Here is a 27,669-nt window from a genome sequence, read left to right as displayed (position 1 = left end):
GTGTATCTGCCACATGAAGAGAGGTTGTTGTATGTGTAAAGAGAGAAGTAGTCAGTCAACATTAGCTGCTACTGATACTTCTCTTGTTACCACCACTGCCCTCGATAGCTCCAAGGGGAGGACTGGTCCAACCTGGCTAGGCCCCAGAGAAACTTACTATCTATAGACCCTACCTGGTTGATTCAGTACCAGTGATGACATGCTTATTGTTAAAAGTTCCCAGTTACGTATATATGAAGTTTTAATTCCTGTGAATTGAGGAAATCCTTGTCCTCTCCCCTTGCCTGGCCTGGAATTTGTAGTATCTGCATCAACTGAGGATGCCACAGCCAGCTAACAGGTTGCTCAGGTGGGCATGGTTTTGGTCATTGGGTTGTTCATTCTCTGAGAGTGTGTCTTAGGTCAGTGCAGGATCGTAGTCTGTGCATTATTTTCCAGTTTACTTTTAGGTTTTCCTCATGAAGATAGTTTGGGTAGCTTTAGTAAAGGACTAGAAATGTGTACTGTGAAATCCTATCCTAATGCTAAATATTTTTCAGTTTTACAAAGTCATGTATTCTTTGGGTTCCTTTAGGAAGGAGAAAGGGAAAGAAAAGAATACTTTTTTAGCACTATTTAAAGCAAAATATGGATTTTAGAACATTATGCTTATATCTTATTCCTAGAAATAAGAAGAAACAAAATATTTAGGATTTAAAAAATTTGTGTTTGATCCTCATAACCTTAAATTACAATTGGAAATATCTGTTTGAAGTTTCATGACTTCTTTCCCCTTAAACACATAGATGTACACACATGCACTTCCTGTGTACTGAAAGTACCTAGAAAACAGATTTTTTTTCAGTAGCAGTGTACACTCTTGGTGCTCACATGTGGTATCCAAATCCCATTCCCTATTAAAAGGATTTGAATTCTAAACAGAGGTTACTTTTTCACTTTTGACATAAATTCTGTGGATATACATTTTTCATTACAAGTGCTTGATGGTTACTGAAGCCTCGAAGTCTCTATAGGAGCACTATCCAGTAGAACCTGGAGACACTGGGTATGTCTTGTAAGATGTGAGTAAGATGACAGCCCAGCCACATGTTCCAGTTGAATACCTCAACTGTGGCTAGAGCCCCAGCAGGACTGAGTTTTTATATTTATTTAATTAATCTGTCCAGTGGTCAGTCTGTCAGACAGCTGGATTCTCTGATGTGTTAGATGAATGGATAAATACATAGACACACAAGTACTTAGCAGCTACTACTTAGTTTTTTTCTCCTGAGCCTGTCAGAGTTGTAGAAATGAAATATACAAGTACATGCACTTTTTTGCTTGTCCTTGGTCCTTTTTTCACTTTTGTTTTTGGGAAAACGTCCGTGGTCTACATGTTTGTCAAAAGTAATTTTTCCTTTAAGAAATAATGGGGAAATATGAGATGTCATAATCATGTGTGTTTTCCCATATTCATATAACTAGACACTTAAATTTATAGCATGAGCATTGGAGTTAGTGTCAGAAAAAGGAGTAGAATAGTTATGCAAGTGAGAAGGAGATGTCTGTCCACCAGGAGTATGTGCCACCCCAACACTGTTAAGAGTTTAATGGCCTCAGAGATATCACCTATTTCATTTATTCCATTGTTCATTTAATTAATTTTATTGAGAGGCTGCTATGTTCTAGAAGCTGTGACTATTTTTGTGAGCCAGACAAAATGGTCCCTTCTCCTAATGGCATTTATACGTTAGGGAGATCTGGTGATCACAGATTTAAACATATTCTTTAACGTTGTGACACAAACAAATAATAGTCCTGTATAGTGTTTTATGAAAGAGTATAACAAGAGGACCTTATTTAGAGTGAATGGTCAGGGAAGGCATCACAAAGGCATTGATGCTTAAACTGAGACATGGAAAAGTGTACAGGACTTAGTGAGATTAAGAATGGCCAGAGGTTTACCTCCGAGGGAACCACGGTGTGTGGACACCCTGATGGAAGAGCGAGGCGCAGTCAGAGAACCAAAGGAAAACCAGTTAGTGGAGAGGAGTGAGGAGAAGCGAGCTGGTGGCTGAGCGGGTAGGCAGGCGAGTGGGTAAATAAACAAGTGAGCACAGATGGTCTGACATGAAACTGGAGAGGTAGGAAGAAACCAGATTGCGGTTTAAATCGTTTTAAACAGAAGAGTGATGAAAATCCATTTTAGGTTTTGAGAGATGATTCTGGCAGTTATCTGAAGAATAAATAGAGAGAGAGCAAGGGTAGGAGGGCCGTACCTGTCAGGAAGATACTGCATGATGCAGGGGCGTGGGAGGGTGTTGGCTGCTTGGAGGTGGGATGAGCAGGATCTGCTGATGGTCTGCGTGTGGCAGGTTAGGGAGGAGGATGTGGCGGGGCCAACGCCCACCTTTTCTGCCGTGAGGGTGTAAGTGGAGGGTGGTGGTGTTCATTCGACTCTGCGGAAGCTGGAGGAGGAGGAGTTTAAGGTAGGGGTTCAGCTTTGTACATATTAAATTGGAGGTGCCTGTGTTCTGTTTCTCATGATGTCAAGCAGGCAGTTGGATATACAGTTTTAGCTCAGAAGAGTGCTCTGAGCTCAGAGTATAAAGTCAGGAGATGAGGTATGGCTGGCTTTTCTTTCTTCACTTTAGCTTTGTGTTTGCCATTCACAACATACAAGCCTCTTCCAGTTAACCTCAAATGCACATAAAATGAGAAAGTACCTGTTTACTCTGTATATTTCTGCAAAGTAAGCTTTTGATGACTCCATAAATATGTGACTGGCTTATTACCAGAAAATGTGACACACAGGAAGCGTACATAGCATCTTTCTCTTAATACAACTACTGCTTGAGGTACTGCCTTTACTGATTACCTGTTAACTGCCAGTCACCACGATAATGCTTTCTCAGTAGTCTTGTTTAATCATTTCAATAATAAAATCTTGGATGTATTTAATATTTCTTGGATAGAAAAAGAGCACCAGTGCTCACTGGGTCCTTTTTCAGAAGGGTGAAGACTGGTTTGCATTTATGAAACTGCTTTTCCCTCTGTATGAAGCAGTGTCTTCATCTTTGCCCTTTTCTCTTGTCTGCATAAATCCCGCTTCTCCTTCCATACAGCCCTCTCTGACCTTCCAGGTCTGAGTTGTGTGTCTCCCCCATGTTCTGCAGCAGCATCCTTCACTGTTTGTTTTACTGTGTTGTTATGATTTATTTACTGTCACCGAAGAGACTCTCTGTCTTCTCTAGTAGAATGAAAGCTCCGTGAGGGCCAGGCTATGTCTTGTTTACTGTTGTATCTTTGATACCTACCATCACGTCTGGTACATAGTGGCAATCAGTGAGTATTTTTTGAGTGCATGAGTCAGTGAATGAAATTTAATTCTGACCACCTGAGTGTCTATACCCCTAATAACAGCAGCATCACTTTATTTACTAAACAATTTAAAGTTTCATGATAAGTTTATGATTTTTACAGACATTACCAAACATTTTTTTAAATTAGTACATGTTTTTATTCTTTGCTGCAGTTCCTTTCCATGGGACTTAATGAAGCGCTTTGTCATCTGATCAGAAAAACTCAAAAGATTTCAGAATTGTAGATTTAAAGGCTTAGGATAGATATCGTTATTTGAGCGTAATTTACCTTTTCTTTGTTGCTTGAGTTTAAAGCATGGTAGCCAGAATGGAAAAGTAAAATCTAGGAATCATCCTTGGGATTCCTGTGACCTGTTCTTCAGTGGGAAATAGAGGACTTGTGTTTCCTGGGACGAACGTGCAACACTAGCCACACTGAGGTTGGCCTGAGAGCCCCTGGGAGCTAAACGTCTTGTGTACATCTAGTCTTCTGCTCTGATAGCAGCAAGCCATGTTCATAAAAACATGTGAAAGCTCAAAACATTCTACATAACAGATATAAACTATGGTCAGATTAGTATGAAAATCTTTTTGTTCCTACCCTGTTTTCCTTCCAGTGGGATTAACACTTCTGATCATCATTGGTAAATTTAACATTTGATTTTTCAAGATTGGTATCATCTCTCCCCACCTTAAAAATAGATGTGTAATATTATTAAGATTGTTTCCTTTTATATAGTGCTATCATGGGCTATATTTATAGCTTATAGAAGTTTCTTAACACATGTTAAATTGTTTGTCTTTACTTATCCTTTTAAGTCTTAAACTGATTTCTGTGTGAGGAGTGGTGGGGATTTTTGACTTGAGTAGCTGAGCAGTCTAAAAGCATTACAAATGCAAACATGTGTCTCATAACTATAGAGAATCATTGTCTTATATAAGAAAGTCTAGTTGTAAGTTAGCAATGTAAACTGTGCTTTTAAAGCAGTTTACTGATTTCTGCAGAAGACATCATTTTTCATCAGTGCAAAGATTGAAGATACTGTTGTTATGAAACATTTTATTGATAAACATATGGAAAGTACATTTTTAATATTCAAGGATCCGAGGAGATGTGACAGTTAACTTCACAGCCGTCATCTCTTTGCCATTGTGTAATCACTTGAGTATTTAAATCAGGCTCTGTCAAGAGGAACCTAGTAAGTTTCACTGTGGACTCTTGCTCTCATGTCAGTGAGTTTGAATCTCCTTTGTTATGGTGACTGGTTATGAAATCAGTCACTTGACAGACCCTGAAGTGAGACTGCTGGAAATACGTCATGTCTGCCTTCACGGTGACAGCTGGCTACAAAACAAACCCCACCAGAGCCTTTCTGCAATTGACAAGGGACTTCAAAGGCCAACAGGGCTGCCACTTCAAAGAGAGTTCTGCCATCTCTGGCTTGTTGAAAGAAGAAGTTAAATGGCTGTACCCGGCCATAGCAGAAATCTCCATGTTTAGACTTCTCCTCCTTTTGATCTTAGAGAGATGTATGAAATGGGCTTCAAGTTAAAGGAAGATACAGTCTGCGGTAACGGCGACCCAATATTATTCTGCATTTCAATCCACTTATTAACGGAAGTTACCCAAATATGTTCAAATAACAGCATGTCTGAAAACTGTCTCAGACAGCGAATGTTCAAAAGAAGAGTTGAAACTGTGTGAATGTTGTAGCCACCTTCACAAGTGCGGAATAAGTCAGATGGTGAATTAAAATGAAACTCTCAGTGTTTTAAAAGCACTCCTTCAGTTTCTGCTTGTAATTTTTACCCCGTTTAGTAAAATCAAGCTCTGAATGTTGATAGTAAGAATGAGAGACAGCTAAAGCCTATCATCTCAAGGCCGATTTTCATGGTTTAAACTGACATTTCTCTACTTTTAGTAACTCTGTACTTAAAAATTTAAACAACTTTGTACTATTCAAAATCTTATTCATCCAGTTACGCTGGATACACTTTTGAATTAATTACTTCATCTTTGTATTAAACAAGCAAGCAGAAATCTCAGAGTTTTAATACAACCTTTAATAGAAGATCAGAATACTAAACAAGCATCTTCAAGAATAACAAGGAAAAAGGCAGCAACATGAATTCCTTCAGTTAGAATGGCATGACCTTTTCTTAATTACATGGTTTTCCTCTTATGTATTATAGAAGGATGAAGCTAAAAATCCTTAAAATTCTTTCACGCTGAACTTCTATTTTCTTATTTCCTTCTTACATAAAATAAAAAACGTTTGACTTGCCAGAAGCTTGGGCCAATATAACTTCCTCTATAATTTTGCCAGATGGGGTCACTAGACAACAGCTAAAGAAAGTCTGAAGGAAAACTGAAGCCTTCAGGAAGTAACCACATGCAATGGTTATGACAAAAAAGCAAAACAAAACAAAATAAAACCCCTGTATTCATCAGTAGTTGGTAAAGTAGTTCTTAAAATAGTACACTTCTGGTTGTCTTTTTGGTTAGTTTCTTACTTTTGAAAAGTTTTGAAAAAATAGTACATGATTATGTTATCCTGGAACTTCAGGAAATATCTGTGTCTCTGAATTTCAGGTTGATTTTTTTCTTTTTATTCAACAAAAGGACCACATCTGTGTTTTCAAAAGTTAAAATCAGATGAAAAAATTAACTGCAGTGGAGAAGAAATAAAACCTTGGCACACCCCAAAATGAACCACACAGTTGAGTGCCGGAGTCTGTAGATGCTGGTTTTCAAAGTAGGCGTGTTTTTATACTTGTGTCTAAACTGTGTAACCACTGCCACACTGGGAAGTGCTTTTGGAATCTTTGTGGCAGATCTGTAACAGATGATGTTTAGTTTGCTTGTAATGGTTCTTGGGGTGTCTGGCCCTTATTCTGTTACCTCCTGCTGTGCAGTTTGAGAAACCAAGTTATTGATGATAGAGGCAGTCATCCAGGATACGGCTGAAGGTGAAATCGTGGGAGCCAGATGGCTTCCTGCTGATCTTTATATGCAGTTTATGTTCTCCTTGGCTGTGCCTTCCTGGATGTTTTCAGTGAAACATATTTTCCTAGAGAAATCTGCACAGTGGCACTTATCCTACACAGCAGATAGTTCCCGTGTGTGGCGTGGCCCGAGCTCTGCGTCGGTGCTCCTGTGTCCCTTCCTCTGACCTCCACCCTCTTTAGTGAATTAACAAAGAGGCAGCGAGGGTGGGTGTGAAGGGCTTTGAGCCAGCATCAAGTGACATGGGTTCGGTTTCTTTTGTTTATTAACTGTGATGTAGGGCGAGTTTCATAGTCTGTCTAGGGCTCTGTACTCTCACCTGTGTGGAGTAACTTATTCCCCCACAAGTGTTTTGGTAGCCTCTAAAGGCAGTACACAAATGTTGAGCCTCATTTATTATGACCAGACCAGAATAATCTTGTGTGTGTGTGTGCGTGTGAGATACTTATGAGTTCCCTCTTGGTATCCTTGGGTTGCCAGATATTAAATCCCACACTTTTACTTTACTCCTTTGGCTAATAATATACTTTTGATAAGGTCAAATAACTGTCATTGGTCAATATTTTCTTTGTAACCATTTTTCAGGGGTTATATGGAAATATGTTTTCCCCACAAAATGTATCTCTAATTAATGAAATGTCACTTTTTTACTTCTAGGTAGCTATTTGATTTTTTTTTTAAGCAATGCAAATGAGGATTAACATTTCCAGTTAAAATGCCAGTAAGTTTTTGGTTTCATTATTGAAAAATTAAGGAAACCGTCTGAAGCTGTTTTATTCAAATTGTTCAGTTGACCTTAGAGGAAGGGCTTGAGCCCTAAATGCTCTGTTCCCTGTTGGTGGCTTCATGCTAGTGAGAGGACTGCTGTTTTCTGTAATAAAGGTGAATTAAGGTTTTCTCCATGTGAAATAACCAAATACATAATTTTAACTAAGGAAATTTCTTTCCAAAACCTAGGCAACTTATACAGCCCTCCTATCATGTACTGTATCCTGTTACCTTGACTTCCCAGCAATGCAGAAAAAGTTTTTTTTCAGGAGAGAACTTACCAGAGCTCGAAGTTCAAGGGAAAGTCTTGTCATTCCTCCTCTTTTTGTATTTCTTTTCCTGAGTTACCCAGATGCAGAAGAGTGCAAAATGATAGTTGTCCCATCTTCTTCGCTGGAGAAAGAAAATGTGATGTTATTTAGATTATTTCTGTCCTTCTTTCTTATAGGCATAGAATAGGAGCCGTGGAGTTTATGTGGACCTAGGAAATTATTAATTTTATATTTTACTTGATTCTGGTACAACCTGTTTGTTGCTAAGATAAGCAAATTATAGCAGACATTAATCAAGTAACAGTCTCTGGAAAAAATAGTTTTCAGTGCTTAATTCAGATTTTTACCTTTTAGTTTTGATGCTGTGTTACCAAGAAATCACCTAAGGAGAATTGGCAGTGAGATAAACCCTTCCAAAGCCTCTTTCCACCCTCAGTCACTCAGATGATGAGAGTCCTACCAGTAGGGGGACATTTGCTTTGCTTTGAAAATGTGCACCCACATTTTATTGATGTCTGATTTTTCAAGCTCCACTTTGGAGTGATGAGTGCTTATTATAGGGTTTGTCTACCCAAGCCCTCCGTGTTGGTTTAAAAAAAAAAGGAAAATTGAGATGGCTTGAAAAAGAAGCATTTCTTTCACATTGTTGTGTTTCCACTCTTTTAAAATTGATCTTCAGTTGAAGATTTGTTACCACAGCATAATGTTACTGGAAACTTAAAGGCAGCTACCAGTGAAGGAATACAGCCAGTCAGTGTGAATTTAGCTCCCCTGCATGTCAGCCTTAACTGTGTGGGTACTTGTGAGCCACATGCATTGTTAAGCATTATTAAGTGTCCTAAGGGATGTGAAGCATATTTTGAGGGACGGTAAAAACACTTTGTACATTCTTCACCCATGGAGCACATTAATTATTAAAAGTGTCATTTTATTTGGCACTGTCGAATATTGGAGAAATCCAACTATATATAAGAAGTCAGGAAATCTAGTGACTCCCAAAGTTGAACTGTGGTTTCTGTGGTTTTTTTCTTCAGTATTGTTATCTGTGACTTCTACTCATATTTGGGTTCTTCTTTATAAAGTCCGGAATAAAAGATAGTAGTAGTGCCTGACAGTCCCTAAGTCTAACATTCTGCTGAATTCAGTGATATCTGTTACCATTAGGTTACCTCAAGAATCACTTATATCTTATTTTCAATAAACAGAATAGAGAGTTATAATCAACACTATCATATAAGTCATATGCATTCAAATGGGGACTAAAAAACCCAAAATATTTAAATTCTTATTTTAGGGGCATCTGATTGATTTTGAAGTGCCCACTCTCTTCAGAGATCCTATTGGAGTTAATTTTGCTGTGCCTCTCATCCTGCATTTTAGCATACGTTGCCCCCCACCCCCAAAAGCCCCCGAGTATCTGTGCTCTGCACCTTCGTCCCCGTATTGTTCAGTGCTTTCTCGCTCTAACCCAGCTCTTCCACTCTTCTCATCCCTTTTACATTTCCTGCCAGGTCACCAGAATTCACAGCTTCATCTATCTCCATTTATTCACCCATTCAACAAATATTCATTGAGTATCTGCTCTGTGCCTGGCCCTGGCACATACATTCTTACTTTACTTCTTGGACCACGTTCACCTTCTTTGCCCGAAGTGTAATCTGGCCTCTCCCCTGGAAACTCCCCACAGCCCTTCCTGGTGGTCAGTAAATGTTAATTCCATCTTGCTTCCTGTTACCCTTCAGACCACTGGTCCATCACACCCATGTAAGAGCCTCTGCTTCCTCAGGGCTCATGCTGTTCAGCTGTAGTATGAAGCTTTTCGCTGCAGACTTTTGCTGCCTCAGCGGCTTCAGCATCTGTGTGGATAACGCACTTGTCTGTCCTCTCTGCTTCCTGGCCCGAGAGGTCGCCGCCTTTCTTCATTCCATATCTGGCATCCTAGACCTTGCTGACCCACTCCACCTCCAGCCCACTCATTATAGCGTCGTCCTCTCAGATCACACTTTCCTGTCATTTCAGCTTTCAGGTTTCCACTGCAACTATCTTTCTTGAGTTTCTTTGTCTCTTTTTGCTTTATACCAATCCACTGGCCCTGGCTTTGCATCCCTCTCTGTTCAGCTTAGATTCCTTGGCCCATTATTTTAGTCATTCTGATTTTAACATTCTAAATCATCTCGCTCCTCTGTTTGGTCACATCCTTTGGTACCTCTGTTGCTCTGGGGAGAAAAGCCAAAAACCCCTCGTATGGCCTGCACAGCCCTGCATCTGCCCGCTTCCTCCTTTCCTGCCACGTGTGCATTCTTCTTCCCCTTGCTCTCAGGGCTTGTGATACTTTCATCTTTTTCATCTTCTCTTGTAGGTATATGCATTCCCACTTCAGAGTTTCTAAACTTGCTGGGCTCTGGAGCTGGAATGCTCTTTTCCTCCCCATCTGCTCCTTGACTTTCTTGGGGAAACTTTCTCTAGGCCCCCAAAACATAGATCAAAGCCTCATGTTACTTATTCTCATGGCATCCTGTTCTTCCTTACATAAAACTATTCATGATCTATGATTATACATTCACAAATATTAATAGTTAATGACTGTATCTCTACATGGAGCACTAGGGAAGCACGTGTATTTCTATTAAGCCCTGGTGGTATAACACACAGTGCCTGGCACATGGAGGGAGTTAAGTACCTGGGGGGGGAGGGGAGCGGATGGGAAAGAAGGGAAAGAAAGGAGGGATAGAAAGATGCAAAAGTGGGCATAGGCACACTCCCCAGAGGGATTCGTTAGATACAGTTGTGGGAGGCTGTTTTAGGACTTTTTGAACACTGATACATTGTAGCAAAGCTGCATTAACTGTGACCAGCAGTGGAGTCCCACCGCCTGGTTGGAACCCTAGCTCTGCCTCCTCCGGCTGTGTGACCTGGGGTAAGGCACTTAAACTCTCTGAACCTGCTTCCTCTTCTGTAAAACTGATGCTAACAATAATGCCACCTCATAGGATCCTTGTGAGGATGATGAGACAACATATGTAAAAGGCTTAGCGCATTCAAAGTATTCAAATAATGTAAGTTGCTATTATTATTATTGTAATAGCTATAGGTATTCCATATTCATAAAATACTGCACTATTGGTATATATCTGGTCAAAGAATTACCATGCTTTGGCAAAGAGAACATATGGGGATAAAGAGAAGATTTCTAGTATAAATACTAGCATAAATCTCTTGGGAATTCTGTGAATTCAAATTCTCATTAGTAGTGGTTGTGAGGTACCTAAAGCAGTTTGTTAGGAGAAGGTAGGGGAATGTATGTATGTAGGTATGTATGTACGTTCTCATCAATACTTCAAACATGCTTTTCAACTCAAGAGCTAGATAACTTTTTTTGGGGGGCGGCTTGTGTAACAGAGTGGGTCTTAATCTAGAATTTCATTGAAATCAGGAAAACTAGGGGACTTATCATATGAAAATCTGACTTACACAATGAATGCTTAACCTCTAGATAATCTTTTTGTACCCCTCCTTTTTTCTTCTAATCATTTTTTTTTCCTTTGGAGACGTATGCCTCTTATCTTCCCAAGAAACTGTAACAAGATTTTCCATAAGCATCTTGGAAACTACAAAAAGTATTTTGCTCTTCGTTGTGGAACAGAAGAAGGCGGGAAACTTGAAGGTGCGGGCTCTGCCAGCACCTACCTGAAGCGCCCAGTTGCTTTGCTCTCTTAGGGAAAATGGGTCTGTGGTAAAGCCATGATTTGTTCCCTTCTTATTCTGAGTAAAAGTTTATTAGCTTGTGATTTAAGCAAACCATCTGGTCCTGCTGGCACTGCACACTGTCAGCCCTGAACTTTCTCCTTAATATTTTAGTGGAGGCAGTTAGGTTACATACTTGAATCCCAGCTCTGTTTTTTTTTAAATGTCTTATAGCGTGTGCTTTTGAAAATCATACTGTGACCTGGAGCACATTTTAAAATTGTGGAGAATTTCTTCATTGTTCGGTGTGGTATGTATCTTTTCTTCTACTCGCTTTCACTACCTTCATTTCTCAGTGTCTGTACCCAAAACTACACAACGACTGCTGTGTGGTGGGCACAGAGCGGGGTGGGTGTCCGAGTGGGGACAGCTGAATGTGTTCTCTGGGACTGTGGGAAAGCAACAGAAAGTGAAGAATTTCCATCTGGCTTTGAAGCTGTTTCCCTGGCTTGGAACCAGAGCACAAATCAGGTGATTAGTTGGAAATCCTGGTTTATGGCACCATTCTTGCCTTAAATGCTAAAGTGCTTTAAAGCTTATTTGGATGTATGTATGATCTGAGGTAGAAATACCTTGATACCTTGATCTGGCACTCAAATGGATGGGAAAATTAAGCAATCTTTAAGAAAATTATGTTTTACTAACAGGCAAAATTCTGTAAGTTCAAGTTTGGAATGAAAGATAAAACATATCTGTAACCATGGCAGACTAGATGCTGGGAAAATAACTTCCACAGAAACAATTGAAGATGGCTGATAAAATATGCATTCATAAGTTGTCAAGAATGTAGAAAATTCTCAGGCCAGGGGATGAATAGAGAGGGAATTCAAAGATAAGTACTTGGTAAGCTGTTGAACTTGAACGTTGGTTTTTGTATCTTGGCAGGACAAAAGAAAATGTCCATGGCAGCCCAAGGTAGAGAGACTAAGAGACAAACCTCTCCCCTTTTTATAAAAAGGATCCATAACACCCAGAATTGGTCCTTTGAAAACACTAAGAAAATTGACTGGCCTTTGGTGAGACTAAAAGAGAAAAAGAAAGAAGGCACAGTGAGCAAGCGACCTTTGGAATGATAAAGGGCTCCTAACCACAAGTCCTGCCAGCATTGAAAAGATACAAGGATATCTTTGCCAGTACATTTGAAGATTTAGCCTAAATGAGCAAATGCCAAGGAAAAGGAAACTTAGCAAAGCTAGCTAAATATGAAAAAGAAAACCTGAAAAAAAAAAGAGTTGGTAATAAAATTTTTTCCCACAAATTTCAAGCCCAGAGAGTTATATTGGTGATTTTTAATAAACTTACAAGGAACAAATCATTTCAGTCTTATAGAAACAATTCCAGAAAAATAAAAAAGAGGGACATATTTTATAAGGCCAGCATAACTTCATATCAAAACTTGACAAAGTTAATACGGGAAAGTAAAAAGTTTAGGCCTGTCTCAAGCACGAACATAAATACAAAAATTCCTAAACAAAATATTGCCAATCCAAAATGAGTGTATGTGAAAAAGAAAGATATGCTTGAAGAAGTTAGGTTTATTCCAGGATTTTAATATTGGTTTCATTAGAAGACTAATTACTGTAGTCTACCACATTAAAATATGATTGGAGAAAAGTCATATAATCATCTCAAGAAATGCAGAAACTTTACATTAATTTATAATTTAAAAAAATTCTTAACTAGCTAGTAGTAGACGGGAATTTCCTTAACCTGTCAAAGGACAGCTATTAAAAATTATGCTACTTAACTTATGGATAAAACTTTTAAAGTATTCTATTTATGATCAGGAATGAGACAGAGTGCATGCTGTCAACATCTTTGTAGACTTTCTGGGCTCTGCAGTAAGGCAAGTAAAAGAAATAAATACTATAAGGATTGGAAGGTAAGAGAGAAAACTATCGTTAAGATATGAATGGTTGTCTACATTAAAAGTCCATAAAGAGTACTTAAGTAGACACTAGATACAGTATAAGTTGCATTTCTATAGCCTGCACCAAAATGAAAATTACATTTTTTTTAAAAAGATACTATTTAATATAGCATTTAAAAAAGTATAAAGTTCCAAGGAATAAATATTATTAGAATGTTCAAGATCATTATGGGGAAAATTATAAATCTTTTCTGAAAGATATTAAAGTCCTAAATATATATTTCTTACATGAACTGTTGTAGAACAGTGCCTGGACTATGCTAGACTCAGGAAATATTTTTTGCAGAAATTCAAAAATAGCTAAGATATTCTTGAAAAGAGAACACCATTTCTCTTAGATGTCAAACCTTATAAAGCTATAATAATTAAAATAATGTGGTTTTGGTGTAGGAATAGGCAAACCAGTGGATCATAATAGAAAGCATAGAAACATATCCATGCTTACGGGGATACTGGATGGATGTCAAAGGTGAAGATAGAATAGATTTTTCAATAAATGGTACTGAGACACTGATCAGTGTTATTGCTAAAAGTGAGACAGACAGTCATTAATGTGATATAGTGTGATGTACACACCTTGCCTATGGAGTACTGTTGTCAGAAAGACAAAACAAACCCAAATCTCATGAAGCCTTTACCTATTACTTTCAGTTTACAAGAAACATGAGGATCAGAGGAACACCATAAATAGTATCATTAAAAAAAAAAACAAAAAAAAAGCTGAATCCAAAATGTGGGTCATTCTATAAGACAAGTGACTCATTTTTGCTAAGAAGTTAAAGGCATGGGAACTTTAAAATGGAAAGCAATGGGGCAGTTGTCCAAGCACCTTTCAATCAAAAGAATATTCTTCCCTCATTGAATTGCCTTGACACTCTTCTCAAAAATCAGTTTACCATAAACGTTAGGGTTTATCTCTGGATTCTCAATTCTTTTCCATTGGTCTCTTTGTCCATCCTTATGCCAGTACCATCCTGAAACTCTGTAGTAAGTTTTGAAGTCAAGAAGTATGAGTCCTCTCCCCGCACCCAACCCAGATTACTTATTTTAGCTGTCTTTCATTTCCATATGAGTTTTAGGATCAGTTTCTGGGAAACTGTCACTTTCTGGGAAAAAAAGAGAGAGCTTTTATAGGGATTTTGTTGAACCTGTAGATCAGTTTGGAGAGTATTGCCATCTTAATATTACGTCTTTCAATCCATGAACGTGTTGTCTTTCCGTTTATTTAAATCTTTAATTTCTTTTAACAATCTTTTATAGTTTTCAACAGAAATCTTGCTTTTTTTGGCTAAATTTATACCTAGGTATTTCCTTCTTTTTTATGCTATATTAAATGGAATTGTTTTCTTACTTTCATTTTTGGAATGTTCATTGTCTATGTATCGATATACAGTTGATTTTTGTATATTGATCTTGTATCCTGTAACCTTTGTATACTTATTTGTTTACTTTTTAAAAAATTTATTTTAATTTATTTATTTTTGGGTCTTTGTTGCTGTGCGTGGGCTTTCTGTAGTTGCAGCGAGTGGGGGCTACTCTTTGTTGCGGTGTGCGGGCTTCTCATTGCGGTGGCTTTTCTTGTGGAGCATGGGCTCTAGGCATGCAGGCTTCAGTAATTGCAGCACACAGGCTCAGTAGTTGTGGCTCACGGGCTCTAGAGTGCAGGCTCAGTAGTTGTGGTGCACAGGCTTAGTTGCTCCGCAGCATGTGGGATCTTCCCGGACCAGGGCTCGAACCCGTGTCCCCTGCATTGGCAGGCGGATTCTCAACCACTGCACCACCAGTGAAACCCCTATTTGTTTACTTTTTAAACTGGATTCCTTAGGATTATTCTCTTTATAAGATTATATCATTTTCAGCTAGAGAAAACTGTATGTCTTCCTTTCCAATATGGATGCCTTTAAATTTTTTGCAGCTTACTTTTTACCGGCTATCATCTCTAGTACAATATTAAACAGAAGTGGTGAGAACAGACATCCTGGTCTTGTTCTTGGTCTTAGAGGGAAAGCATGCAGTCTTTCATCATTAAAAGTTTTTCATAGCTGCCATTTATTGGCTTGAGGAAGTTCTCCTCTATTCCTAGTTTCTTGAATGTTTTTATCATGAAGCGGTTTTGGAAATTGTCAAATGCTTTTTCTACATCTTTTGAAATGATCATGTGGTTTTTGTCGTGTATTTTATTAATATGATTTATTACATTTATTTTATATGTTAAACCAACCTTGCATTCTTGGGATAAATCTCAATTTTTATATCTTGCTGGCTTTGATTTTATAGTATTTTTTGCATCTATAGTCATAAGGGGTATTCTTCTAAGCTTTCTTTTTTTCTTTCTTCGGCTGTGTTTTTTCTGGTTTTATCAGAGTTTCTGTGTCATGATCCTTATTTTCTCTTGTTTTTTTGGCACTACATGTGCAAAGTCCATCTTTTGTATATTTCTGCCTCCTAATCTGGAATCAGTAATTTTTCCAAGGAGCCCATTCAGTTTAGTGAGAAACTGTAATCTTAGAGCTGTGGTCCTTAGTGCTGTTGACTGTCATTGCTTTTAACTCTGGAGTCGTGAGTCCGTAGGTGTGCGTTTTGCTCTTAGATCCGGGTTATACTCCTATGGTGGGCCCTTTTTTTATCTGCATGAATAAACATAATTTTGGATGAAATAAGAAGGTCAGTAGATACCATTTTTTCAGTGTTCATAAACTGATAAAACTGAGTAGTGATTTATTTTGGAATATATGCATCAGAGGTAAAAATAAAGAAATGCAAGGAAATAAGTACACAAATTAAGAATAGTGATAACCTATCACAGGAGAGTAAGAGGATACAGTTGGATAATTGCACTTAACAAAAGCTACTGGGTCGTGAGTGTATAAGTGTGTGTTTTGCTCTTAGCTCTGGAATATATACATATACCTTTTATCAGTGCATATGATATTTCAGATTGATCATTTATGAAATTTAAAGGTGGTTATGTGCAATATAAAACATTGTTAAATTATTTTTCCTATAAGTTGTCTTTAAGTAATTTCTGATCTTTTGCCAAGTAGGCCAAAGTACCTTCCTCCCATGACTGTGAAGTCCTTCTGCTGTTTGCATTGCTCAGTCTGTTGGATATCCATGTTGATAAAAATGAGTCTGACCATCATACCATATTAAAAAATCAATTGCATATATGTTGTATATTTAAATGTGAATGTATAGTCCAATAAAGGATTTAGAAGAAAGAATAATATCCTCATGGCCTTGAGGTTAACAAAATTGTCATGTTCATTATACAAAAAGCTCTGAACATAAACATGTATAAAGGAAAAATTTAGTAAACGCCATTAAAATTTAAAACTTCTGTTTATCAAAAGTGCCTTCAGTAAATTTTGCTATTTTCTCACAGTGGAATATCATACAGTTATGAGAATTACAGAACTACAGTTTTACCCAGCAATGTAGATGAATCTCACAGATGTAACACCAGTGGGAAAAACAAAATCTGTGCTTAAAATTATATACTATGTAATTCCATTTGTATAAAGTTAAAACGAATAGACAAAACTAATCTAGAGTGTTAGAATAATGGTTACTCTTAATCTAGAAAAGGGATATGGGGGGGTTGGGGTGATGGTAATGTTCTGGTTATTGGTCTGTGTGCTCTTTGTATAGGTTTGTTCACTTAGAATTCTTCAGGTTGTACATTTATAAGTTTCGTGTATTTTTCTGTATTTATGTTGTATTTCAATAAAAGTTTACTAAAAATTTTAGATGCAAAAGAGTATGTGTATAGAGTGGGCTTACCTTTGTATAGGAGAAGGAGGAATAGTTTATACATGCTTGCTTGTGTATGTATAAGATATCTCTTCAAGTTATATAAGAAACTGATACCACTGCTTGCCTGGAGCAGTGAAGGACAGGATGGGAGGGAGATTTTGTGAGATTCGCTTAAGTTCATAAAAGATGGACACATCTCACTATTTATTAGACCTTCTATGAGTGATGCTGTTGATGGCTGATTTTGTGTTATAAGAGTGCCTTATGCCTTGGGGCATAATTTAATCTAGTTTTTGCTAAGATTTTATATGAATTAAACTGATAATGTAGAATCATCCTTATTGACAGTTTTCAAAAAGGCAGGCAGTTATATGTTCTTGTAAAGCTTGCTGATACGTGAATACATATCGAAAGAGATCTGCATAATAAGAAGTCTCACAGCAACTGGGACTGTCAGGGTGCTGCTTAGCTGAGAGCATTAACTTGATCACTTCTGAGAAGATACCCAAAGTAAAATAATTCAAGTGCCAAAAAACTAAATGTAACTGTTTTTAACACTAATCCATCTACCTACACTCACTTCTACCTCTGGAAAGGATTATAACCAAGATTATTTCTTGTCAAGTAGCAAACTGACTGTAAACTCTTGTGATTGGTATACTTGGCTGTTTGATTATCTGGTTGAGGTTGTTTTTAGGTAATAACAGATATTTTGGCAGCATATTTTTGCCTCTGAATTAAGATGAACATGTTTATTTAAATCTGATTTTGGAACCACCCAGAGTAAGTGGAAATAACTGATGAAGTACAGAACTTGCTCTCTTAGTTTCTTGTGTTTTAGCATTCTGTCTTCTTTCTCTCATGTTTTTACAGGTCTTTTATTTTATTTAGTTATTTTAAAATAAACTTATTTATTTATTTATGTATATTTTTGGCTGCGTTGGGTCTCCATTGCTACACGTGGGCTTTCTCTAGTTGCGGCGAGCAAGGGCTACTCTTCATTGCGGTGCGCGGGCTTCTCATTGCAGTGGCTTTTCTTGTTGTAGAGCATGGGCTCTAGGCACGCGGGCTTCAGTAGTTGTGGCACATGGGCTCAGTAGTTGTGGCTCGCAGGCTCTAGAGCACAGGCTCAGTAGTTGTGGTGCACGGGCTTAGTTGCTCCACGGCATGTGGGATCTTCCTGGACCAGGGCTCGAACCTGTGTCCCCTGCATTGGCAGGCAGATTCTTAACCACTGCGCCACCAGGGAAGCCCTTTACAGGTCTTTTAAAAGCATTCTGTCTCTTCTCTATCTGGTCATATATTTTTTTTCTTTTCTTTCTGCCTTCCTCAAAAAATCTCTACCTACCTAGCTTTAGAGCAGGAAATTATCCAATTGAATTCTAGCTGTTTCTTTAACAAGAAATTCTTGTAATGGTATAAACAGAAGAATCTTAGTTTGAACGAATAAAAATGACTCATTTATGTTTATTCTGCATCTGGTATTAGTCAGGTTTATGGCTTTTATTTCCTAAAATCCTTCTAGAAATATTTATTATGATTTTGTTCCTTATATTTTTATCTGCATTATATTGTTATTTCCATGGAAGTTTCTGGACTGTTTCCAAATAAATTCCTTAGAAGGGATTGTTTCTGGCACACTGTTACTTCTGATGCCCTTACATTTATCAAAAAGAAAATGAGGGTTTTTTGGACCTAAACTGAGAAGAATTATAGTGGAGGGAAGATGAGAGATGTATTTCTTTAACTGCCATTTATGTCTGATCCTGCGAGAGTACAGAATTTTTGATGGGTGTGTCTTCAATTTTGTGGACCCAGACGTTGCCCACTGCCCAGCTCCTCTGACTATACCTGACCCAGATGCTCAGTTTCTGTCTTTTCTGTATTGATCGTAGGTGGAGGAGTTACTGATGGCCATGGAGAAGGTAAAACAGGAGCTGGAGTCCATGAAGGCGAAGCTGTCCTGCACTCAGCAGTCACTGGCAGAGAAGGAAACTCATTTGACCAACCTTCGGGCCGAGAGAAGGAAACACTTAGAGGAAGTTCTGGAGATGAAGTAAGTTTTATAATATTGTTCTTCAGGCATATGCTTAGTTGAAATACTTGTCCTCATCGCTTTCATCTTCTGGCCCTGTTTGTCACGCCTGACCCACTTAGCCTAATTTTAATGCTCACTTGTGTTTCTCACTCCTTAGAACAAATTTGGGACAAATCCTCGTCAAATAGAAACTTTTTTTGCCTCCCTGTCATTGAATTTTGCAGTCCTCTAGAGTGTATGTATCCGTATGCAATTGTTTCTCTGAAATTCCTAAAACCTTCTGGAAAGTTCTGGCAAGTTGTTGAGCTTTCTGAGGAAGATAACCATTGCTCCTGAGGTCATACGATGGCTAGGCAATTTTTAAAAACATTTTTTATTATAAACATTTCCAAAGGTACACAAAAGTAGAGAATAGCATAGTGAACCTCCTTATACCCATCCCCCATATTTAACCATTAACATTTGCCACACTCTCCAGTCAGTTTTTACAAAATTGTCACTTTTAGCAGAACCTTTCTTTACATCATTTTCCTACTTTCCAGGCATCTTGCAGCTTCCTTGAGATAGTCTGTTGTGAAGGCTGTATATATCTGCTGTGCATAATACAGCTGCTTCTTTTTCTCCTCTGTGACTTTGAAAAGTTCTGGTTTCCTTCTCTTCAGAACAAGTATGTCTCTTTTTTAAGTCCCTTAGTACTTTCTCCGTCACTCCAATCCCCACCCCTATGTAATTGTCCTGCTCTCATTTTACTGAAACCAAGTCTATGCTGGGACCCCTCAGTTACCTTCATCACCTCCCTGTGTTTTTGTCGTCTTCTCTTCTGACTCAGAGGAGATACTGTCTCTCCTTCACCAAGCTCACTTCTTATTTCTATCACAGATTTAAGCTCTGGTTCCTTCCTCTGCAATCTGTCTACATTAATTTTCTTTCACATAATCTTTGCTCACTTTCTGTTAGTTCCTTCTTCTCTGCAATAAATACGCACTCTCTCTGACCTAAAGTAAACAGTCTTTCTGAGCCCAGCCAGTGCTTGAAGCTAACATCCCCTCTTCTTTTCCGCTGCTTTGAACTATCAACAAATGTTGAATATGAGAATTACAAAGTAGCAGAGGATCTTGCCATGACACCTCAGCATGAATTTTCATGGGGCATGATTGTTTTGATATCATGACGGCAGCCCAGGAGTTGAGGAAACAAATGTCGGGGTGTCCCCTGTGCTTATGGATTATTAGGACACAGTGGGAGGTTAAGAGAGCCCGATCTTTTAGAAAAGAATTACAGGTGATGTGCTCTCGGAAGTGACAGATACTGGAGCCAGAAATAGGTTGATACGCAGGGAGAACGGGGAGAATTTAGGGCTCCGAGTATCATGATGAGAAAGTTTGCTTCTTACGAGCAGGTTAGTAGAAGCAGTTTAAGACAAGGTTTTATCCCTGATGATGAGAACATAGAGGAAGGATGGGGATAATATTCGGGAATACAAGGTATCGATGTGATACTCCTAAGCACACACAGGCCCTGCTGAAGCAACAGTATAGGAGCATTGTTTCGTTTTCTCTGTGGACCGGTATCTTGACTTGACTTGTCACATCTTTCCCGCTCAGTTCAAGTGTCTATAGCATAACAGTGGTGGATTTGTAAAGGAATTTTCCTTTATTATTAGAACTTTGAAAAGATATGAAAGAATTTTTTAAAGAATGCTTGACTTTAAACCATTAAAAGGGAATTGCGTGTGATTTTTTTGTTTTATTACTGTTATTATTTTTTGGAACCACAGTACTAAACTTTCTTATGGACTTCCCTTGCCAGCCCAGGTTAGAGATTACATTTCAGAAAAATACTGTGATTTGCAAAACTGTTTTTGGTAAGATCAAACACTCACACACTAAGGCATGGGATGAGTAATTAAAGTATTCAGAGAATTTATAAGTGGTATAGAAATTTGATGAATAAACATTAAATAAAAGTTCTAGAAATAAGGTGTTAAAACCTGGCTCTGACAGGTGACCTGTCTCTTAAATCACCTTCCTCATTTGCTCAGGAGATACTGCTACAGCATCATGCTGTTCTTAGATTTTCTACAAGTTTTTTGTCATGCAGATTTACTGACTTAAAGTTTTTAAAGTAGTCTTTGCTTTAATTTGCACTTAAATTTCTCCTTGTTGTTGTCTCTCATTTTCATATCTTAATAAAATGGTTGTTTAATACCTTTCCTGTAACAAATTAAGCACTTCAGGCCTAATCGTCTATCCAAACATGCTGTTGAGAGTGGTGGCTAATCCCAAACTCCTAATGTATCCCTCCTCCACGCTCTTTTCTCCTTTGGTAACCATAAGTTGATTTTCTATGTCTGTGGGTCTATTTCTGTTTTGTATATAAGTTCATTTGTATCTTTTTTTTTTTAGGTTCCACATATAAGCGATATCATGATATTTGTCTTTCTCTATCTGGATTACTTCACTTAGTATGATAATCTCTAGGTCCATGCATGTTGCTGCAAATGGCATTATTTCATTCCTTTTTATGGCTGAATAATATTCCATTGTGTGTGTGTGTGTGTGTGTGTGTGTGTGTGTGTGTGTATACATATATATGTATAAATATATAAAACACATCTTCTTTATCCATTCATCTATTGATGGACATTTAGGTTACTTCCATGTCTTGACTATTGTAATAGAGCTGCAATGAACACTGGGGTGCATGTGTCTTTTTGAATTATGTTTTTCTCTGGATATATGCCCAGGAGTGGGATTGCTGCATCATATGGTAACTCTGTTTTTAGTTTCTTAAGGAACCTCCATACTATTCTCCATAGTGGGTGCACCAATTTACATTCCCACCATCAGTGTAAGAAGGTTCTCTTTTCTCCATGCCCTCTCCAGCATTTATTGTTTGTAGATTTTTTTGATGATGGCCATTCTTACTGATGTGAGGTGATATCTCATTGTTGTTTTGATTTGCATTTCTCTAATAATTAGCAATGTTGAGCATCTTTTCATGTGCCTTTTGGCCATCTATATGTCTTCTTTGGAGAAATGTCTATTTAGATCTTCTGCCCATTTTTTGATTGGGTGGTTTGTTTGTTGATATTGAGCTGTATGAGCTGTTTGTATGTTTTGGAGATTAGCTACAGCAATTTATTGTACAGCACAGGGAAATATAGCCATTATTTTGTAAAACTTTTAAACAGAGTATAATGTATAAAAATATTGAATCACTATGCTGTACACCAGAAACTAACATAATATTGTAAATCAACTATAGTTTAATTTTTTAAAGTTTGGCATACAAATATTAAGTAATAATTCATAAAACCTCAATCAAAAGCTGTACAATTAACCTAATAATTATACACAAAGCACTATGAATGACATATTGCGGGTTCTGATACAGTAAACTTTTGATTCCTTTTCACTGCATAGCTGACCAAGGGAATAGACTTTCTTCTGCTATGTTCTGGACTCCTCTCCATATGTTGAACAGTTTCTGCTAATCATCTGTCCTGGGTTGGGAGTGTCTCAGTTCTACAACTTTGCTCAGAATTTGCTTCGTTCATTGTCAGTTTGCAAGGAGTTCACTCCCCCCAAGTAGTTCTGCATGATATCTGCATCTAATTACTTACGGCAAATAGTGAGAGCATACTTCCTGGAATGAAAGAGCCTGAATCTGGATTCTAACTCTGCCACTTATTAGCTCTGTGACTTCAGCAAGTTATTTAGCCTTCTTGTGCTTCAGTCTCCTTATTTGTTAAATGGCAATAATGACTGTCCCTGCTTCATAGCATTTTCATGACAGTAGAATAAGAAATTGTTAATATATGGGATTGAGAGCAGTGCCTGGCATAGGAAGCCCTTAGTAGTGGGTACTGTTAGCTTGCTGCATGTATTTACTGGCAACGATTTGCAGGAAAACAGAAAAGTATTTAAGCAAAATTTAAAAGAAGAAAGGTAATATCCTATCTGTGGCTGTTGGCAGTGACAAAAAGATTCTTCCTTCTGTAGTTATGGCAGGACCCACCGTATTTTAAATGTTTTCATTGTTTTATTAATAATAACTGAACAAGTTAAAAGGACTTGTTTACTATAACCAGAGAACTTGAAATGTAGAAGAAATATGAAGGGAATGCAATGTACACAAGAGCCTGAAACATGCACATGTGTGACTCTGAATCTGGAATAAGAAAAGTCTTCCCTGAAGAAAGGATAGTTGGCCTATTTGTAGAGACAGTCCTTCAGCAAAGCACCAGAATAGTCTAGTTTTCTGGGATAATCCTGAACTAGTCAAACCAAAAGGAATGCCCTGATAGTTCTCTTCTATCCCTAGTATTTATGATTGTAATTTTTGAGTGTCTGTTACAGACAGACGGCCGTGAGTTTGGGAGGATGTGGAACTGTTCACCTGGTAGCCTGCCGGTGTCTCAGGAGAAGCACTGGAGTTGGTTGGCTAGCCCTGGGGAAAAGGGGCATTTTCATTGGCAGATCTCATATTGGTTCTTCTTCTTATGCTGTGGTTTTGTTAATCACTGTTTTTTTACTTCACTTTTATGTTAACCTCTTTGACTAAGAAAGAAAGGATGAACGGGAGAGGGAGGAAAATAATAAAATAACAACCATAATAAATTCTGAGTATCAGTTCAGGTCACAAGCTTCACTATCAAGATTTCTAGATGAGCTGATTCATTCTCCACTGTCCTGCATTCAGAGTCCTACTGCAGTCTCACCCTATGTTAGCATTATGAATACAGCTCAAAAGACTCACGTTTCATTTTGAGTAAACTTTTATCAAACTACGCATTTGACTATACTGAGAATTGGTTTGTTTCGGAAGGTGGTGGTGGAATTGCTCTTTTGTTTCTTTGAGAATCTAGAGCTGTGTGATAAATAGCATCCCATTAATAAAGTTGCTAGAGAAGTCCAAAGCACTGTGGGCCACATTATATACTCGTGAGATGACTTCTGGCTACCGAAAAATCTAACTTCCCACCCACATAAAATAAATTTTCATATGTACCTAAGAAGAGTTCAGTAATATGATCTGAATTCTGGCATTTAAAAAATACTTGCCTTTTAATTTGAGAGAAAAATGCAGTATGCTTGGAATTAAGGAAGCTGTAGAAAATGGTTACTGGGAAAAGTTCAGGCTATTTGGGGTTAGTATAGTTAGGTGATCCATCTGTTATACTTTGAATAATTAAAATGAGACAGTATTTTAAATTATTTTATCTCCTAATATTCTGTAGAATTTCATTTTAAAATTTATTGTAGAGTTGCTGACATTAAAAAATAAAATCCCACTTGGAGATCTATGACAGTCTTCCAAATTACCACAAAATTGATAATAGTTGTGCAAATTATATATGAGCAACAAATTGAAATGCCTTTTAAGATACATAAGAATTAGAACATGTATACTTTTTGCAAAGCCACACTTATGTATACTTCCACCGAATGCCTTTATTTGAGTCATTGGACATATGACAAAGGACTTTTAGTGGAGTTGGAAGCATTTTTCACAGTGGCCTGAAATACTGAGCTTTAAATATTTTGTGGGAAATCACATAAATTCTTACAAAAATTTCCTACACTTGAGTTGAAAAAGAAAACAAAGTATGCTGTATAGTATAGCAATAAATAACACTAGTGGGACTGGTCCTAATTAAAATTATAAAGAAAAGTTTCTAACTCTTGACTTGGGGACTTCCATACTAGCCTTGGTTAACTCTTTAATTCTGTCCCCTCTTTTTCTACCCTCACATCCAGCTCTCTCATGCTTCCTACTTCACAGAATGTGTGGTATCAACTGTCACACATCTTTTCTCATCAGAACTAAGAGTTTAGGTGGGGCTCTGAGTTGTCACAGGACAGTGATGGAGATGAGTTAATTAAGTACAGTAATTACAGTATTTACAGTACAGTATTTGAGTTCCTTACCTGTCCCTGCTCCTAAATGGTGACCATGATGCTCAGCTTCTCACAAGATGAGGCACGAGTATTTCAAATGTTTTTCTCAAATCGTTTTATTTTCTTGTGACCTGAATTAGAATCATTTACAAACAACCCTAATATCCCTTGCCGTTCTCCTCCCTTAATCCTAAATCCATTCCACCTTTTAGCCATTTAAGGTCAGATGTAAATTCCAAACAGAAAAAACCACTTTCCTGAAGAAATCATGCTTCCTAATCATTTTTTTCATTTAAAATGTCCTAAATGGCTGTGGTAATCTCTAAGTAAAGAGCGGAACTTTTCAGATAAAGGCCCCAAAGTCCCTCTCTTTTCCAGTTTTTATATTTCTGTCTTTCCCCCATCAGTATATGGTTTGTGTGCAAGAATGTCCTCGCTTGTGCAGGGATGAAATTAAGAATATAGGTCATCCTCTTTTTCCTAAAGGGGAAAGGAGTGGGATTATTGTCCTACTTCTTACTTATCTTTTTATGTTTTTCTCTACTGGAGGTGTATGATGAACCCTAGTCCCTCTGTTTAATACAGTTGAAACAGTTAAAGGGACAACTATTCCAGGTAGATAACCTAATGCCTTAAGCTAACTGCAATACTCATTTTAAGAAAATTTTTTACATAATATACCATTATGAGAGGTTTTTTTAGTTTGGGATTAAAAAAAAAAAATCTTTTCCTTTCAGGATCTTCATTCTCTGTGTCCCTCAGAGTACCATAAAGGTATTTACTCATTCTGTAAATGGATAAAACTTCCCTCAAGCTTTGTATGTAGAAATAGTAATCCATTTATTTAATCATAAGCTTTTCCTGGCTGAAGAGTCTGAGTAAAAGAGTATTATAAGATGCTCTTTGTAGCAAAGAATGTGTTTACATTTTGAGCTAGTTATAAACCGGGGTTATAGTACTTAGACCCACCTCATGAGGTTGTTGTGAGGATTAAATGAGATAACGTGATAAAAACACTTTGAAATTGGTCAAGCTGAATATTTGCAAAGCATGATACGCACAACTGAAAATTGTTAAGTTTGCACTTAACTTTTCAGGTTGTCAGTTTTCTCATTCTGAAACGAAAGGGTTTCTTACATCTCTGAGAGTCCTGTCATTTTAAAAATCATATGATTCTTTGACTAGGTGACCTTATGACATCCTTGATTCCATAGTTGCAAATGCTCTGAGTAAATCAGAGAAGTAATTTATATATAAACAGTATACTGAGCAGAAGTTGGGGGTCAGATGTCCATAATTCCTTGGCTGAGGACTAAGCCTCACGTTCACTGGATCAGACTACCCAAGGCCTACCAGAGATAAGCTGCTCTGGGGATGGAAGTGGAATTGTGATGCTAGAGTTAGAGCAGCAGTGCTGGGGAAGTTTCAGTTCCAACCCAGTCAGCGGCAAAAGTCTTGTTAAAACTTCAGGCATCTTGCTGAGATAAGAGAAAGTCTGGTTTTTAGGAGTAGGGATCATGACCTACAATAAAGCTAACTATAGATGTAGTGTAACAAAACTGAAAGCCCCAAGGCAGTCTACAGGGACAGTAGAATTTGGAGGATGAGTCCCATCAAGATAGAGAGGTCTGGGAAATACCCTGAGCTTTCAACAGATCAGCCCAACAAAGGATAAATCCAAGCCTATACAAGGTCAAGGAGATCAGCTATTAACTGAATTATCTACTAGAACAAAAATCATTGCTTTTCAGAAGAAAATAACAGAATCCAGAGTCTTTGTAGTGTATCATCTACAGTATTCTGTATTCAATTAAAAAATATCACCAGACATTCAAAGAACAGTAACATGTAACCCATAGTGAACAAAAACATGCAGTAGAAAGCAACTCAGAGAAGTCCTAGATATTGGATTTAACAGTGATTTTAAAGTCACTCCTATAAGTTGTGCTTCAAAGTCTTAAAGAAAATGTAATGTTGATGATAGAACAGATAGGAAATCTCAGCTGAGAAAGGAAAACATTTTAAAAATGGAAATTTGAAAACTGAAATTTAAATGAAAAAATTCAGTGGATGGTCTTAATGACAGATTAGAGCTTTCAAAAGAAAGAGTCCATAAATTTTAAAACAGATCAATAGAAATTATCCAGTGTGAACAACTGTGAGAAAAAGGGTTTTTACAAAATGAATAGAGCCTCCATGACATGTTGGACATTATCAAATGGGCTAATATTACATGTAACTGGAATTCCAGAAGGGTAAAAGAGTGAGAAGGGGGTAGAAAAAATCTGTAAAAATAATGGCTGAAATATTTCTTTGATTTAAAATACATTGATTTAAGAAAGTGTATGGGAAATCTCTGTGCATCCCTCTCAGTTTTTTTGTTAACCTAAAAGTGCTCTAAAAAATAGTCTTTTTAAAAAGCATGTATATTTACAGATCCTAGAAACTTAGTGAAACCAAGCTGGATAAATACAAAGAAAACCACACCTATAAACATTATAATTTAATTGCTAGAAACAAAATATAAAGAGAAAAACAGACGCAGCAACGGAAGAAAGAAACACAGTATGTAAAGGGAAACTATGATAGCTGAGTTCTTATCCAAAACATCGGAGATCAGAATAAAATGGAACTTCTTTTAAAGTACTGAAAGAAAAATTGTCAGCCTAGAATTCTAGGACCAAAAAACAACCAAACAAACTCCAAAAACTAGGGTTAAATATAGACATTTTTCAGATAAATAAATATGAAAAGAATTCATCTGTAAGTGGAGATATGTCTACGTGATGGCTGATTCGCTTTGCTGTATAGCAGAAACTAACACAACATTGTAAATCAACTATACCCCAATTAAAAAATTAATTTAAAAAAAATTTAAAAATTAAAAGAAAGAAAAATACAATAAGCTAT

At 37.4% G+C, this 27,669-nt stretch overlaps 1 protein-coding gene across 21 annotated transcripts in view; it reads left to right on the top strand.

The window, feature by feature from the left end:
• Window positions 1–27,669, top strand: part of ERC1 (ELKS/RAB6-interacting/CAST family member 1) — a 417,262-nt gene that overhangs the window by 210,130 nt on the left and 179,463 nt on the right. For 20 of the 21 annotated variants that reach the window (XR_014233070.1, XM_082349076.1, XM_082349081.1 and 17 more), the window contains one exon: window positions 18,714–18,874. Coding sequence is in view for 20 of the 21 variants with exons in the window: in XM_082349076.1 (XP_082205202.1) it covers window positions 18,714–18,874 (161 nt within the window). In the remaining variant the exon portion in view is untranslated. Of the gene's footprint in view, window positions 1–18,713; window positions 18,875–19,013; window positions 19,730–27,669 lie in introns of those variants that run through there. The other variant, XM_082349077.1, reaches the window with a different exon arrangement.

Source organism: Balaenoptera borealis (genome assembly GCF_965194805.1).
Source record: "Balaenoptera borealis genome assembly, chromosome: 13".
Taxonomy (NCBI): domain Eukaryota; kingdom Metazoa; phylum Chordata; class Mammalia; order Artiodactyla; family Balaenopteridae; genus Balaenoptera; species Balaenoptera borealis.
The sequence above is the reverse complement of the archived record's forward strand: the minus strand, read 5'-3'. Positions and strand labels throughout refer to the sequence as shown.